Genomic DNA, 16,156 nt, shown 5'->3' on the forward strand with positions numbered 1-16,156 from the left:
CCCCCTTCCCGAGTAGCGGGACCGGCCTTGATGTAGGGACACCACCCTCCTCCTCTCTCCGCCCTATCTTGGGAGTCCGGCTCACCGCAGCCCCCTGCCCGCCCGCGTCCCCGCCCTGCCGGCGGCCCTCTGCCCCGAGCCCATTGTATCGCCCCCTCCCCGGCTGCAGACTCTGAGGCCCGGCCGTGGCGGGAAGATCGGGGACCCCTGTGCGCCCCTCCAGCCGGTCCTGCGAGCCGGAGCCCCTCCCTCACTCGCCCTCCTCGCAACGGCGCGGTAGCGGCGGTGGCGCCCTTCCCTCCCTGAAGAGGCGGAGGGGGCCGACTGGCGGGCAGCAGGGACGCACCCCCCCCCGCGCCCCCTTCCTGGGGGAAGGAGAGCCGGAGCCCGAGCGAGCCAAGGCAGGAAAAGGCAGCCGCGGACTGCCCGGCCCGCAGATCATTTTTATTATCGAGATTATTATTAAAAGGGGGCGGGGAGCCCAGGATGCGGGGGAGGGGGCTAGAGACGCAGCTATTTTTATTAAACAGATTATTCCTGAAATAATAATAATACGCGCAAGATGGCTGAAGGTGGCTGTGATGAGAGTGTTGGGGTTGGGGGTTTTTTTCTTCCTCTTTTTTTTTTTTTTTTGATCTGAGGATAAAGCTCTGAGGCGACAGCCGCTGCGGAGACCCTGCCCGGAGTGCCCTCCCCTCAGTTGAGAAGCTGCGGGCGGACAAACGGACCCACGGACGGAGCGACTGGCGCGGGCCCGCCCCGGACGCGTCGCCTGGGCAGCAGCCGGGGGACGCGGGCGCTCGCCTTTCTGCCGACTTCTTCCAATTCTAATCTTTTTTTATTTTTTGGAAAGAACCGGGGTGGGTGGAGCAGAGGTGGAGAGAAATCGGGACTTGGCATTTTCTCCCCTTTCTCCTAATTTGAGGGAGGCCGCCAGCCCTCCCCTGAAAAAAAAATCCCACCAAAAAAAGAGAGAGGGAGAGATAGAAAGAACACTGCAGGACCCTCGAGCGAGCGCGCCCGGACCCCCGGCCGCCGCCGCCACCGCGGCCGCCGCCAGGAGCCCAAGATGGCTGGGCGCTGAGGGAGGAAGCCCGGCCCGGCCGGCTCGGCCCGGCTCCGCCGCCGCAGGCTGGCTCCGACCGCAGCCCCGAGCCTTCCAGGCCGGAGCAGAGGCCGAGAAGAAAAGAAAGTGGGGGGGAGGGAGTCCGGGGTGGCGAAGGGGGAGGGCCGGGGCGGGGGGGAGGGGAGGGCCGGGAGCCGAGCCTCCTGTTCATTAGCAGTTGAGAAAAATTCCTTTCTAGTTTGATCAATCCTTGTTTTCCTCGGCAGAGCCGAGGCGCCCGCCCAGCGCGGAGACGGAGAGCGGGGTCTCTCTGCGGCGGGGGCGCCGGGCCTCGGGGGAGCGCAGAAGTAGCGACGAGGGGGTCAGGCCGGAGCACCACCGAGGCTTCTCCTCCCTCCCTTTCTGGTTGGCTTTTTTTTTTCCACTTCTCTCCCTCCCCCTTCCGTTTCTATTTGTGAAGGGAGGAGGAAGGCAGAGGCGGGCTGGTGTCTCTGGCCGGGGACTGGAATTTCATCTGAATGACTGCCCCTGCGCGCACGCAGCGCCCCGGAGTCGGCCCGCCTGCGCCCCGCAGCCCGCACCCGCAGACGGCCAGTCAGTCGGGGGACGCCCGCGCCACGGCCCGGGGACAGCCGGGTCGCCTCGCCCGCCGGGTCCGGATTTAGCAACCCTCGGCGCGGCCGCACTCGCCTCCCCGGCTCTCGGACCCCGGTCCAGGCGAGGGAGGCGCGGCGCCGGCGAGCCAGGAGGGAGCCACCATTGCCTCCGCCGTCGCTAGAGGAAGTGTGCGGCTCCCGGGCTCTGTCCGCCGTGGGGCGCGCCCCAATGTCAGCCGCGGGGCCAAGCGCAGGCCGCGGGCCGCCGTTGCCCTAGCCGCACCGACGGGGAGGCGGCCTCTTATATGGAATTTGGACCCCGGCGCTCCCCACCAGGGCTGGTGCCCCGGCCTCGGCCCTGGCGCAGTCCGCCGCCTCCCGCTAGGCGCTCGGGAGGAGGAGGAGACGCAGCCGGCTGCGCGCGCGGCGTGAGGACCGAGGCTCCCTCCTCTGGGGGCCGGCGCGCGGAAGGCGCTGGTGACTGAGTGACTGTCAGGGCCGCCTGGGGTCCCGTGGGCCTACAGCTGCACCGGACGGGCCCTCAGGGTTGGGGAGTTGGGGAGGCTTCCCCGGGCCCCCTGCCCGCAGCCGCCATGGCAGAGAATTGGAAGAACTGCTTCGAGGAGGAGCTCATCTGCCCCATCTGCCTGCATGTCTTCGTGGAGCCGGTGCAATTGCCGTGCAAACACAACTTCTGCCGGGGCTGCATTGGCGAGGCGTGGGCCAAGGACAGCGGCCTGGTGCGCTGCCCGGAGTGCAACCAGGCCTACAACCAGAAGCCGGGCCTGGAGAAGAACCTGAAGCTCACCAACATCGTGGAGAAGTTCAACGCCCTGCACGTGGAGAAGCCGCCGGCGGCGCTGCACTGCGTGTTCTGCCGCCGCGGCCCCCCGCTGCCCGCGCAGAAGGTCTGCCTGCGCTGCGAGGCGCCCTGCTGCCAGTCCCACGTGCAGACGCACCTGCAGCAGCCCTCCACCGCCCGCGGGCACCTCCTGGTGGAGGCGGACGACGTGCGGGCCTGGAGCTGCCCGCAGCACAACGCCTACCGCCTCTACCACTGCGAGGCCGAGCAGGTGGCCGTGTGCCAGTACTGCTGCTACTACAGCGGTGCGCATCAGGGACACTCGGTGTGCGACGTGGAGATCCGGAGGAATGAGATCCGGGCAAGTACCCTACCCACACATACACATACACACTCCTTACCGCCTGGGGACCACCCATCCGGACAGGCTGACTTGTGACATCAGGCCAGAGGCCCCATTCCAAACTCTAATACTCTGAAAGTTTGGGGGCAAGGTCCTGGGAAGAAGGGTCCCCCATCGCTACTTGATGCATTCCTGCACCTGTGCTCATAGGGTCCATCTTGTGAGTCATTTATAGAATTGAGGTGTGGGGCTGACAGAGGTAGACTACGTTTGGGTGTTGCTTTTCTGTTTTGTGCACAGCTCCCTGCCCCAGACTTGTTTCTGTAGGCCCTACGGGAAGTCACCAAGGCAGTGACCCAGGTCCTGCTTCTCCAGCTGCTGTTTATGTAATGAGTGTCCTGGTGCTGCTGCTGTGGCTGACATGATCCATGATGCTGGCATACCAATGAGGAAGTAAACAAAAGCAGCCATGTTAGTTTCAAGCCCTATTGGAAACACATTGGGGGGTGGAGGGGAGCTTCCGGAGGGAGAGCAGAACTCGGGTATCTATCTGGACAAGGCCTGGACAGCCAGTGGCGTCATGGACAGTGTCTCAGCCATTTGGATTATTCCCGATAGCCCACTCTCCATGAGAATCACTGCCCTCTGTGTGCCTGTGTGTGTTGCTCGCATCTGCATGAACAAACCTTAAAGTATGTGTCTTCATCACCCTGAGCCCTTTTCTCCCAGCCCAGCCCTCTATCACAGCCCTCCCACATTTGGGGAGGGGAAGTGGAAGACGGAAAAAGAATCCTGTGGGTTAAGGTTGAGCCGCCTTGCAATCTGGTTTCAGGCAGCTGGCTCCCCTGGGCTGCCGGCTGGGTGATTACGGAACTGCGTCCCCTCCCATTGTATACACCCTGCAGCAGCGGCCAATGTCAAAACCGCCTCCCCCCTCAGGCCTCTGGGCCTGGCTTTGGAGCTGACTGAGGCAATACTTCTGTCCCCTTCAGTGGAGGGGGGGCTCCTCCTAGGTCCCTCCCTTGTCCCCTGGCTTTCAGGGTTGAGTCATACCAGAAGGAAGGGCTTGGCCTGAGACTGTCTGAGCCCGCGCAGAAGCCCCAGCTTGGAGCCTGGGTGTGATATCACGGGGGTGAGGCTGGGCTTTGGTAGGACTGGGAGTGTTTGTGGGTGGGGGCCCCTGGAGGCTAGTTGAGGCCAGTGGGGAGTTTGGGTATGAGGAAGCTCTGAGCAGGGGATGGTTGTAGATGGGGGTTGTTTCCTGTGGGGAGGGGGAACCAGTCAGAATGAGTCACTGTTTAGCAATTAAAAAACCTACACATACAACTAACAAAAGGCAGGAGGGGCACCACAGGCTGAGGGCAGGAATAACAAATAAAATTTGCTGTATAATTAGTTTCCAATCGGATGGGCTAGCTCTGGATTTTTGTGCCAGGACAAGGCCTCTGGTTTCTTGAAGTGTGGGGGATGGAGAAAGGAGCTGGTTCCCCCTCCCCCCTCTAGGGTTGGAAAAGGCAGAGGCCTTGGGGAAGTAGACGAGCCCCTGTTGTCCTCCACCCCCGACTCAGGGCGGGTAGGGCCCAGACTTTCCCCAGTATTGGGAAGCTGCTGCTATTAATAAAGATGGAAGGGCTGGGGGAGGAGGCTGGGAAAAGTGCAGAGGCAGGAGAAAGACGGGCTGTCCAGTTCTCTGTCCTGGGATTGGCAGTGGAAAGCGAGAGGAGGGGAAAGACAGAGATTTGGCTGAAAGGAACAGAGGAGGGGGCAGCAGTTGGGGTGATGAGTGAATGTGTGCCCACACCCTCGATTTTGCCCTTAGCTGTGTCTGAGTGCTGGCAGTGTCTTTCATTTGGGTGGGGGAGAGAATGTAATTGTACCTGACTGGTTAGTAGGAGGGTGTCTTTAGATGTGTGTCTGTGTTTGCGAGTGTCTTGGACGCTTTCTGCTTCGCCCTCAAATGCACCTGTCTCCCGTCTGTATAGTTGGGGGATGGGGGGTGGCCCATGCATGCAGAGTAAACCCTGGGGTTCCCACCAGCAGGTCCTTGATCTCCCCACATGTGGAAGGGACTGGGTGGAAGCAGGCGCTGAACTTTGTCATCAGCTCCGTGTGTGTGTGTGTGTGTGTGTGTGTGCGCGCGCGCGCGCGCGCGTTCATGTTTGTTCCTGTACCCAGTGTGGGCAGGCTCAGAAGTAGTGGGTTGCATCAGGGCCAGATGTACAATTCTGTGCGCTCAGCATCTGTGTTCCACAGCCTGAGCCTTGTCCCTCTCCAGGCTCCCCTACCCCAGGCCCTCTGAATTCTCCTGGTGCCCCACGGCACTGGAGTTGGAAACCCTTCAATAGCCCAGCGCCACTCAGTATGAGTTGGACTTATTGAATATGGAGGAAGAGGGGCCCCAACTTGGGGGAGGGGGCGAGCAATGGGGAACCTGCATGGAAGAACCCATTGCGCTCTCCATCCTCTCTGGGCCAGCCAGAAAGAGGGGCCGTTTCCTGGGCTTCTTCCTTGCTAGAGAAAGTCTTTCTTAAAGAGTGCTGGTGCTGCAGATGAGGGCAACAGCATTCTCCCGGATGTAGGAGCAGAAGCATGGAGACCTGGCACATGCCTTAGAATATAGCTCCGCTTCTTGTGCTTCCTCTTCTGTCCTCCAGGGGGAGGGGCGGGGGCTGCTGAAATGCCCGGTTGGCTGGAAATAGGAAACCCTGATCAGCTCTCCCTTGTGACCCCCACTTGCATACTCACAAGCACCCACATGTGCCTGGGCCAGCAGCCTAGCGCAGGGACCCAGCAGGAAGGCAAGCAGGGCAGCCCCGGGGAGTAGCAGGGGGTCTGAGAGTCAGGCCTGCGAAGTCTGTTGCCCTACTCTGCCCTTGGGAAGCCAGTGTGTAGGCCGCATTGCTCTGAGGCCTGGGTGCTCACTGGGTGGGCCCCAGGGACTACTCTCTGGGACATGCCTAGACCCCAAATATGTTCTCCTTTGGGCCTGTGGGAGGCTAAGGGCTCAAGATTGGGATATCCAGGTGGGCTCAGGTCTAGCAGCCCTAGGTGGTCAAACATCCTTCCAGCCCCCATATTTAGGGGTTCATTTGATCAATGGGGGACTGGTGTGAGCTGGGAGCACCCCTGTCTCATGACCTCCCTCAACATGGAAAGAAGACCCAACAAAAGTCCTAGTTATGTGTATGAGGGGCTCTGTGGAAAGGGTGTGTGTGTGTGTGTGTGTGTGTGTGTGTGTGTGTGTGTGTTCAGGTCCTAGTTGTACCTCTGTGCCATTCCTAGGACCCCAGATCAAGGCTGGAAATGTTGCCAGGACCCTGTTCCTTACATTCTCTGAGGTTTAGAGGTACGAAAAGATGTTCTCTGGGGAGGGGATCCCACTGCTTGGGCCACTTTGGGGCCTGCAGCTGCTGGGGGTGAGGTTACCCTGCTCACATTGCCCCTGGCTGGAGGGGTTGCATGGGGACCCTGGAGGAGATCCTATGTCTCTGCCCCATGTGTCTGTCTCAGGCTGTGGCAGTGAGGGTTGCCTTGGCCCAGCCCTCTCAGGACTCAGACGACTCAGGGCGGGCAGACCCCACTGCTCTCCCCTCCCTCACCCCATACTCCTGAGGTCTTAGATGGGCTGGGAGCTGGGGTGAGGAGACTGTGTGTAAGTGAGGTGTGAGGGTCATGTAGCTGCCCCTTCCTTGGCCATCCTGAGTCTGCACAGAAGGGCGGCCTGGCTTGGCCCTCCTCCCTGGGCCCCAGGCAGAGGCCCAGCCCCCCGCCTCCACCCCAGGATCCTGCTGACACAGCCAGGGGCCCGTCATGCTTGCCCTATTGATTACTCTGCCTCCTGCAGCTCTGGGTGGCTGTGCATCCATGTCTGCAGGTGTGTGTGTGTAACCAGCATGTCTGGTTGTGTATCTCACATGTGACTAATTTTTTGTATCTCGCGTGTGTCTCGCTGAGAAGGTACAACGTGAGTGACTGACTATTATGTAGTTGTCTTGCGTGTGGCTGCAGGGTCAGGAAGACGTGCGCGTGCGTGTTTGTGAGAGGGAAGAGGGTGTCTGTGTGCCCTGCTTGCTGTACACCTGCGAGTTGAAGTTGAGGTGCCTGCAGGACTGTCAGTGTGACGGTGCTGGTGTGTGACTGCCCGCTCGGGCGGTGGTTGGTTGGTGGTTGTGAGTCTTGTGTGACTTTCTCAGCTGGTGGGGGTGTTGGGGAGGGGAAGGGAAGATAGGATTCACCTTAGGGTGAGCTCTTTGCCTGTGGCAAGTATTGGAGGTAGAAGCCTGGATGGATGGCAGGATGCTGTGTTGGGGGCAGTCTTGGTGGGCATAGGAGGAAGGGGAGCCCGGCTTGGGCCCCTGCCCTGGACTGAGCAGCCAGGCCTGGCTGGCCTCTTCCCTGGCTCTGGGAAAGCCTTCTTTCCCGGCTGGCCTGGCATTCAAACCCAGACAAAGGGGGGCTTTCTCTCTCGCCTCTTTGTTCTGCTGCCCCAGAGCGCTGCTCTCTGCATGGCAAAAGCTAATTCCACTCTGCAGCTGGGAAACCCTCTCTGGGGTCTGCTGGGGTTGCCTCCGAGATGCTGCCTCTCTCCTTGCCCTGGTTCCTGTCCTATAGCCTCTTCTCTCTGGGTCTGTGGTTGCCCCAGCCTGGGGGTCCTCACGGTAGCACAAGACAGGGGCTGAGGCACAGTTAGGGGGGTTTAGGGCAGGCAGAAGCTGCTCTGAGACAAGGGGAGAGTGCTTTTGGCCAAGGGAGAGAGGAGACTAAAGTACTCTTGGGACATGGGCTTATGTGGGAGAGTGGGGGGCGGGTTTGGCAGCTTGGGTAGAGGTTAGGACGTGGGAGCTCTGAGCAGGGGCTGCAGCCAGAGCTGGAGCTGGCATGAGAGTCAGCTGGGCAGGGGTCTGAGCAGGAAGAGGTGCTCCAGCAGCCCAGCTCCCTCTTCCTGCCCCCACCACAGGTGCTGCTGGACCCAGCCCTGGCCTTGCCTGAAACCTCAGGCCTGCCTCTGGCTCGGCCCCTGGAGCCCTGTTCCCTCCTAACCTTGCATCTCTTCAAGGTTGACTTGTGGGTTTTATTATTATTATTTATTAATTTTTATACAGCCTAGAGTCCCCACGGCCTCCCCTGTCTGCCCAGTCCAGTCTGGCATCAAAAATGCCAGCTGGGCCTGACCAGTCAGGCTCCAAAGGAGTATGAGGCTTTCCTGGGGCAGGAATGTAAGAGGCTTACAATTGTCCCCTCTCCAATTTGGGGGGCACATAGAGGAGCAGCTCAAGGCAGAGTCTAGCACATTGGGCGACAGGTATGAGGAGCAGGATGTTTGGGGACCCTGGAGGGATGGGAGTGGAATGCCACCAAGTCTTCTTGATGCTTTTGCCCTCACAGGCCCAGGAGCAGACCCTGGGACCCTTAGGTCCTAAGGGACGAGGACAGGGACAGGAGTGAGCAGGTTCCACCTGGGCCAGGGGCTGCTAAGTGGAGCTGGCCCTAACATTGTCCCTCCTCCTTCTGGAGGCCTAGTCCCTCAAGTGCTTCTGGTCTAGACCATGGTTCCCTGCTCCTGCACACTTGAGGTGTGCCACAGTCCAGGTGACTCACTGTGGGCTGGGAGCAGTTTGTAAAGTCATTTGTGTCCCCCTGCCCTCCTCCCCCCACACACACACATTGAGAGCTCTTGTTCTGAATCAAGCTGAGAAATCTGGTCCTGTCTCTCAGCTGTGAGTTTTTCCCAGGTGGGAAAAGGGGCCTCAGCTCTTAGCAGTTCCCTGGGGGGTTGGGATGGGAAGGATGCTGATGGTAGTGGGGAGGTATCCAGGCATTGCTTCCTCTGCTCTCCATCTTCCAGCTTCTCAACATCCTGATTCAGACATTTGGTGGAATTGAGGTGCGGGGTAATGAAAGAGCAGCAAGTGGATATTTTCCTCCTTCCCCCCAATTTCCCGGTGTCTGAGGTACCAGTGATCCCCCCAACCCCCTGCTTCCCCCAGGTGTTGTCTGTGCTAGGATTAAGATCACGTGCCTCCAAGGGAGAGCAGTCCCTGCAGAGTGAGCTGGCTGGTGTGGGCCCCCCCTCCCAGCCTTCCCTGGAGGCAACCTCTGGTCGGTTCCTCCCATTCCTGCCCCCTCTCTTCCGCCTGCAGCAGAGACAGGAGTCCGATGGCATCTGAGCTGGGGGAGGGGAAATGAAACCCAGCCACCTGCTAGGGAGGGTGGCCCCTGCCTTTGCTAGGCCTGGACTGGGTTCCCACCCCAGAGGGCTCTGGGCAGACAGGGACCAAGACCTGGGACTGTGAAGCTAAGGGAAGACACCGCAGGGTCCCAGGGTAGATGTGCTGCCAGGAAAGGCTCTGAGAAAAGCCTAGAAGAAGAGGGAAGGAGCTGAGCCCCACCCCCAGTACTAGACAGGAAGTGCCTCCTTTGGCTCTACCCTGAGAAGTCAGCCATGAACTCCCTGACAGAGCTGGGGGTGGGGAGCTCCCACTGGAGGGTGGGAGTGGAACAGCCCCATTCCTCTCCTCTGAGGGCAATAGAGGTGAGACCCCACCTGGGGCTGCTTCTCTCCTGCCCTGTCTCTGGGACTCAGCTCCTAATCTGACACTGATGGGTTTGGTCATGAGAAGTAGTCGGGCAGGGAGACCATGGTGCACAGATTGTGTGTGGGTGCCTCCTTGCTAAGAAGGCAAGAGTGACCTGGAGTCTGAGATGCGCCTGGCAGGGCCTGTTCTCCTGAGTGTGGGTACGAGGCAGCCAGCAGGCAAAAATTTGAGGGCCAGTTGTTACAGAGGAGGTAAAGAGGCCTAATGTTCCTAGAGGGACGTCCTGGCCACCTTGCCTGTATGGCAGGTCTCCTTCAATTGTCTTGGGCCTTCTGGAGGCCCAGCCATCATTGTGCACGGGGCTGGGTACAAGTATATGTGCAGCCGTGTGCAACAGTGTGCACAAGGTGGTCTCAGGGCCCAGGTGGTGATGTGTGCTTGTGTGTGTGCAGTTGTACGCATGTATCTGGGCGATACTGCGGGGTGCTGCCTGCCCTCTTCACACAGCCGTGGGCAGTTTCACAGGCAGGGAGGATGCACAACTACCTCTATTCCTGCCCCCGACCCAGCTATGTTTCTTTACAGGCTGGCAGCAGATCCCTGTGCATGTTGGGCTGGGGTGGGGGCCTGCTGGAAGGGCGAGGTGCTGGTGGCAGGGCAAAGTCTCCTGGCGCTGGTTCTTAGAGGTCCTGTCCTGGGTCCTGGAAAGGTCAAGTTGTTGGGGCGAGCCCCAGCTTCCTCAGCTTAGAATCTGAGAACCTCACCCCCCCACCTGCTCTTGTCCCCGGGGTCCTGGTTTTTTGTTTCCAGGCTAGCCACCAACACGAAATGGGGTCACTGAACTTTCTTGTGGGCTTTGGTTTCCATATGTGTAAGATGGATTGGAGGAGCGAGGAAGGGATTGGTGGTAGCTCATCTTTGGGAAGCCAGCTGGGTGTGGCTGGGAGTGGGAGTCATGGGGTCAAGCTTGAGGGTCACTCTGAGGCCCACAGAGAGAAGGAAAAAGAACCACTCCTTGTTGATTGGACACTTACTGTGAGCTAGGCTCTGTAGAGTCTGCTTTGCAAACCTTAGTTCATGTACAAAACCCCTGGGTTTATTCAGTAAACACGTTATACATCTATAGGGTGCTGGGGCCTTTGTGTGGCTGGCTGGGAAAGGAGGTGGGAAAAGACAGCAGCAAAGCCCTATTTTCAAGAGGCCTTGGGTTTTGTAGGGAGATCAGACCACAGTTTGTGAGATAGATTGTAGGTCTTTCTGTGATGATGGTAATGTTTTGTATCTGTAGCGTCGAGTATGTTAGCCACTTGTTACATGTAGCTATTGAGCATGTAAACTGAGGCTGGTGTAACTGAAGAACTGATTTATTTTTAATTTATTTTTAAATTAAAATTAATTAATTAAAACTTAATTTATTTTTAATTAAGTTAAATTTAAATAGCCACATGTGACTAGTGGCTACCATATTGGACAGCACAGCTGTAGAGGGAGGGCAGAATGTGAAAGCCCCACTGCGTGGCCAGGACAGGAACGGGCCTGCACAAACTCCGAGCAGGGCCCATAGAACATTTCCCTGAGGAGTGGGGCCTTAAGTTGGGCCTTCGACAAGGGAAGGGAGGAGGCTCACAGCGCCTCCTCCCTCCCCTGCAGGATGTTTTCCTGCAGGAAAACATCAGCACGGTGTAGGGAGTTCAAATGTGCACAGAGTGTTGAGGACAGGATCCCAGCTGACCTGGCTGGGAGAGTCAGGTCATAAGAGAGCCTTCATTGCCATGCCAGAGTGTTTAGAAGGAGGGAGTCATTGAGAGTTCTTGAGCAGGGGAGAGACCCTGTTTGAAGAGGTATGTCTGGCAAGGGAGGATGACAGGATGGATGGAGCAGCTGGGATGGCCAGAGCTGGAAGGAGAGGGGTTGTGGAGACAGGAGATTCGGGGCTGAGAAGAGCAGCTTGGTCCAGCACCTTCCAGCAGACTGGCCTTAGATTGTAGGGAGAGCCAGAGTCTCCTTTCCACCTGAGTCCAAGTGAGGGGCTGAGGGAGCTAGCAAGGACTTCAGAAGCCTAGGCCTCAGCGTCAAGAACAAGGGAGGGCATGGCTGGCTTGATGCCCCTGAGTGTGAGGCAAGTATAGGGTGGGATCTCTGGTCTGAGCCAGAGGGCATGTGTGTCTTGGAAGGTTGTTTGACCCTCTGCATCTTAGGGTACTCATCCCTGAGATGGGGCTCCCCAGAGAGAGGTATCACGACTTGGATAAGAACAGACCCTACTGCCAGATCGCCTAGGTTTGTATCCCAGCTCTGACACTTACTAGCTGTGTGACTTGGGGCGAATTACTTAACCTCTCTGGTTTCCTCTTCTCAGAAATGAGGTAATAATAGTGCTTATCTCATAGCATTACTGGGATGATTGGATAAGTCTATACAGGAAAAGTGCTTAGAACAGAGGCTGGCCTGACCCTGCCCTCAGAAAGCTCATGTTTAGATATGTGTGGGAAGCTATTCCAGGCTTTCTGTCCCTGGGAACAGGCTGGCCAGACAGCTGTCATCAGGCCTCTGGGATTGCATGGGGGCCACAAGGGGTTGGATGGCAGAAATTTTAGGTCATCTGGGTCAAAGGATGTATAGGGCGAGTCTGGTCTATGGAGGGAAGGGTGGTGCTCACCCATCCTTGGTGAGGGGTGGAGCTGCAGCCCCCACTGATGCCCCCACCCCAACTGTCCCTGCAGAAGATGCTGATGAAGCAGCAGGACCGGCTGGAGGAGCGAGAGCAGGACATTGAGGACCAGCTATACAAACTCGAGTCAGACAAGCGCCTGGTGGAGGTAGCTAAGCCCAAGCCCGTGGTCTGGGGTGGGGGCGGCTTGGGTTCAGGGCCTTGGGCTGGTTCCTTACCTGTGCTAGAGTCTATTGTGTGGTGGGCTCTGTGCTGGAATCTCTTGGTCATTCCGTGGTCAGTGGATGAGCCCCCACTGGTGCCAGGGGTAGCTGGCACAGAGCCCTATGCTATCAGCGGGGAATTGGCAGGTCAGACCTAGCCCTCGGGAGCCCTGGGCAGCCTGGGGGTTTTGGGTCCCCGACTCCACCATCCAGAACGTAGACAGACAGTTGTGGTAGCCAGAGATCTCCAGTGCTCAGCTGCCCACCCACTCTTGCTCCCTGTGCCCGCAGGAGAAGGTGAGCCAGCTGAAGGAGGAGGTGCGGCTGCAGTACGAGAAGCTGCACCAGCTGCTGGATGAGGACCTGCGGCAGACGGTGGAGGTCCTGGACAAGGCCCAGGCCAAGTTCTGCAGCGAGAACGCAGCGCAGGCGCTGCACCTCGGGGAGCGCATGCAGGAGGCCAAGAAACTCCTGGGCTCCCTGCAGCTGCTGTTCGACAAGACGGAGGATGTCAGCTTCATGAAGGTGGGCTGGGCCTGGGACTAGCTGGTGGGACCCAGGGGACATTCCTAAATTGAAGTCTGCAGTCCTTTGCTCCCCGACCAGTCTCTTCCACCAGTGTGCTCACGGCTTTGGAGCCAGCCTGCACGGATTCAAAACCCTCCCACCCTGCTGTTTGTAGCTTTGTGACCTTGGGCAAGTCATGTATGTTCCCTCTGCCTTAGTTCCCTCCCCTATAAAATAGGGCTGATAATATAGATCTACTATCCTTCATCCACAATTCCAAATTCTAAAAATCTCTGAAAGAAAAAAATTCTGGCAGCTCATTTAACAGCAAAAATTGACCTGAACTGATGTTGGCAATTTATGGTCTTTATTTATCTTGGTACGAGTATTGAAACATTTTGCTGCAGAAACTCTGATGTATTAGATTGTGGTGTCCTACCGTAATATACGGTATAGGCACCATATTTCCCTTCTAAAATCAAAAAAATTCCCAATTCCAGGACACATCTGGCCCCAAAGATTTCAGATAAAGAGTTGAGTGCTTAACAGAACGTTCCTCCTAGGGTAGTTGTGTGGATAAAATGATGGATGTATAGAAAGCACTTACAATGTTGTCTGTCACATAGAAAGTGCTCAATAAATGTTAGCTATTCTTATTTTCTAAAAACGGAGACAATCCTCCCCCCACCGCCCCCCCGACTCGCCACACTCTGGCCAGAATCAGAGGGTCAGCCCCGCCTGGGGAGAGGGAGGATGGGGCAGCTTCTGTCTTTCCCTTTCCCATGCTGCCTTTCCCACTGACTAACCATTTTCTCTCCCCCTAGAACACCAAGTCTGTGAAAATCCTAATGGACAGGTGAGCAGATGGCAGCTAGCCCTCAGGGGAACATGTCTGGGGGAGGGCAGGAGGGCCAGGCCTGTGGCGGGGAGGTAGGGCGGGCTCACCGGTGATACCTCCTCACAGCAGACGCCCCGTCCACTGCCCCCAGGACACAGACCTGCACGGGCAGCAGCCTTTCTCCCCCTAAGATCGGCCATCTGAACTCCAAGCTCTTCCTGAACGAGGTGGCCAAGAAGGAGAAGCAGCTGCGGAAGATGCTAGAAGGTGAGGGTGGGGTCCTCAATCGGAGGAAGAGAGCCTTTTGAGCAGGGTTAAATGCCAGCACCTTCCCTCTGAGAGGCAGCATGGTCTAGTCAGATAGACCTTTGTGGCTTTGCCACTTCTAGCTATGGGACCTGGGACAGGCCATATTACTTCCCTGAGCCTCAGTTTCTTCAGCTGTAAAGTGGGCATAATAATAGTACCTACTTGCTAATGGAGTAGTGAGCATGGACCAAGATGGTGCATGATGTAATGTGCTTGGTCCTAGAGATGGAAAAGTCCCCAAGGGAGAGGAGGCTTGGGTTGCTTGGGGCGGGAGCTTCGGCGACTTTTGCCCCAAACTCTCCACAGGCCCCTTCAGCACACCGGTGCCCTTCCTGCAAAGCGTCCCCCTGTACCCTTGTGGCGTGAGCAGCTCTGGGGCGGAAAAGCGCAAGCACTCAACGGCCTTCCCTGAGGCCAGTTTCCTAGAGACGTCGTCGGGCCCTGTGGGCGGCCAGTATGGGGCAGCGGGCACAGCCAGCGGCGAGGGCCAGTCAGGGCAGCCCCTGGGGCCCTGCAGCTCCACGCAGCACTTGGTGGCCCTGCCGGGCGGCGCCCAACCAGTACACTCAAGTCCTGTGTTCCCCCCATCGCAGTATCCCAATGGCTCCGCCGCCCAGCAGCCCATGCTCCCCCAGTATGGCGGCCGCAAGATTCTCGTCTGTTCTGTGGACAACTGTTACTGTTCTTCCGTGGCCAACCATGGCGGCCATCAGCCCTACCCCCGCTCCGGCCACTTCCCCTGGACAGTACCCTCGCAAGAGTACTCACACCCACTCCCGCCCACACCCTCCGTCCCCCAGTCCCTTCCTGGCCTGGCGGTCAGAGACTGGCTCGACGCCTCCCAGCAGCCTGGCCACCAGGATTTCTACAGGGTGTATGGGCAGCCGTCCACCAAACACTACGTGACGAGCTAACGCCACGCGGGCAGTGGGGCACTGGGGAGTCTTCCCCCCCAGCCCCCAGGCTTGGGAATTATGCATCCAGAGACCTGCCCTTCTACCTTCCTGTCCTCCCTCCCTTCCTCATTCATTCCCCCAAGTCTGCTCCTTTTGGATTTTGTTTTGTTTTGGGCTTTGTTTTTGATTTTTTTTTTTTTATTATGAATCTCCTGGACACAGAGGTGACAGTGGGAGCTGGCCTGGGCTGGGGCCGCAGGTGGCCCTGGAGTTGGGAAAGCGTCTACCTCAAGGCGCTGAGCTCTCTCTCTCTCTGTCTCTCCTTTTTTCTTCCACTCCTTCCCCTTCCCACCCCTGTGGCTGGAAGGAGCCTCAGCTGCCCCTACAGCCTTGGCAGGAGGGTCCAACCCTCCTCACCCAGCCGTGGGAGGAAGGACCAGTGCCCACCAGCCTGCAGCTCCTCTTGTTTTTCTTTTGGGCGGTTTGATCACGGACTGAGTAAGGAATGACATGTAGATTGTGGGGCTTTTGTTTTTGTTTTTTTTAATTTTTTTAAAACCAAGAATGATTTCTCCTGCTTCCTGCTTCTCACCATCCTCCCAGACGGAGTTCAAAGGCCACTTCTCAAGCAGCTTTTGGCACCTTCAGCCTCAGAGTGGAATCTTAAAGACAGGAACCCCATGTCCAGGAAAGGGGAAAAGGAACTTTGCCAATGATAGTGACCACAGCAAAAGCGAATAATAATAATATTAATAATAATAAAGAGAAATAAAAGAAATAATAAAATAAAAAACCATAGCACAGCCCTTGTGGAGGTCAGTGGGGGAGGAGGGGCTGCCCTGAGTTGGGTTCTTGCCTAGAGTTTGACACAGCAACTTCCTGTAGTGAGCACTTTGTATGAATCGTGGACTTCCTGTTCTCAAGGCGCAGGTATTTATTCTGTAATCTGTCTAGAGCACACACCGAAATCCAACCTTCTAATAAACATAATGGCGCAGTCCCGCTCCCTGCCTCGCCTCTTACCCCCAACTCTCCCAGGCCTGGGGTCTTCAGGCATGGTTGGGGGGCCCTCCAGGTACGGAAGCTCCTGCCTCTTTGCCTTGAGTCTCCCGGGTCTAGCCTGTTCCAGGCCTGTGAGTGTCAATTCGTCAGGCACTATCTACATCTACTCTCGGCCTTGGGTTCATTTGACAAATATTTGCTGAGGGCCTCCAAGACCCAGCCCCCTGCTACATGGGCCTTGGCATCTCTTTGAGGTTCTGCCAACATGCTCTTAGCTAGGGCAGACACAGGAAGAAATACCTTTCTATGAGTCTTGCAAAGCTTACCTCCTTCAGTCCACAAATATTTATTAAGCACATGCTAAGCACCAGGCACTGTGCAGGGCCC

General features: G+C 57.5%; 1 protein-coding gene across 1 annotated transcript; it reads left to right on the forward strand.

Annotated features, from left to right (window-relative positions):
- The first annotated feature begins 1,255 nt into the window (after nucleotides 1-1,255).
- TRIM8 (tripartite motif containing 8) lies at nucleotides 1,256-15,769 on the forward strand. The gene is made up of 6 exons (XM_058543885.1): nucleotides 1,256-2,825; nucleotides 12,067-12,162; nucleotides 12,509-12,742; nucleotides 13,549-13,580; nucleotides 13,714-13,829; nucleotides 14,178-15,769. Exons 1-6 carry the CDS (start codon nucleotides 2,256-2,258, stop codon nucleotides 14,783-14,785), a joined length of 1,656 nt encoding a protein of 551 aa, XP_058399868.1. The 5' UTR covers nucleotides 1,256-2,255; the 3' UTR covers nucleotides 14,786-15,769.
- The last annotated feature ends 387 nt before the right edge of the window (nucleotides 15,770-16,156 follow it).

The sequence above is a fragment of the Diceros bicornis genome, chromosome 6 (assembly GCF_020826845.1).
Source record: "Diceros bicornis minor isolate mBicDic1 chromosome 6, mDicBic1.mat.cur, whole genome shotgun sequence".
Classification (NCBI taxonomy): domain Eukaryota; kingdom Metazoa; phylum Chordata; class Mammalia; order Perissodactyla; family Rhinocerotidae; genus Diceros; species Diceros bicornis.

What these genes read in the sequence shown, in the direction of transcription:
- TRIM8 (XM_058543885.1), top strand. Translation starts at nt 2,256, where the DNA reads ATGGCAGAGAATTGGAAGAACTGCTTCGAGGAGGAGCTCATCTGCCCC. An exon ending in TCCGGAGGAATGAGATCCGG is followed by an intron (nt 2,826 to 12,066) that starts GCAAGTACCCTA and finishes CTGTCCCTGCAG; the next exon opens with AAGATGCTGATGAAGCAGCA. An exon ending in CAGACAAGCGCCTGGTGGAG is followed by an intron (nt 12,163 to 12,508) that starts GTAGCTAAGCCC and finishes CTGTGCCCGCAG; the next exon opens with GAGAAGGTGAGCCAGCTGAA.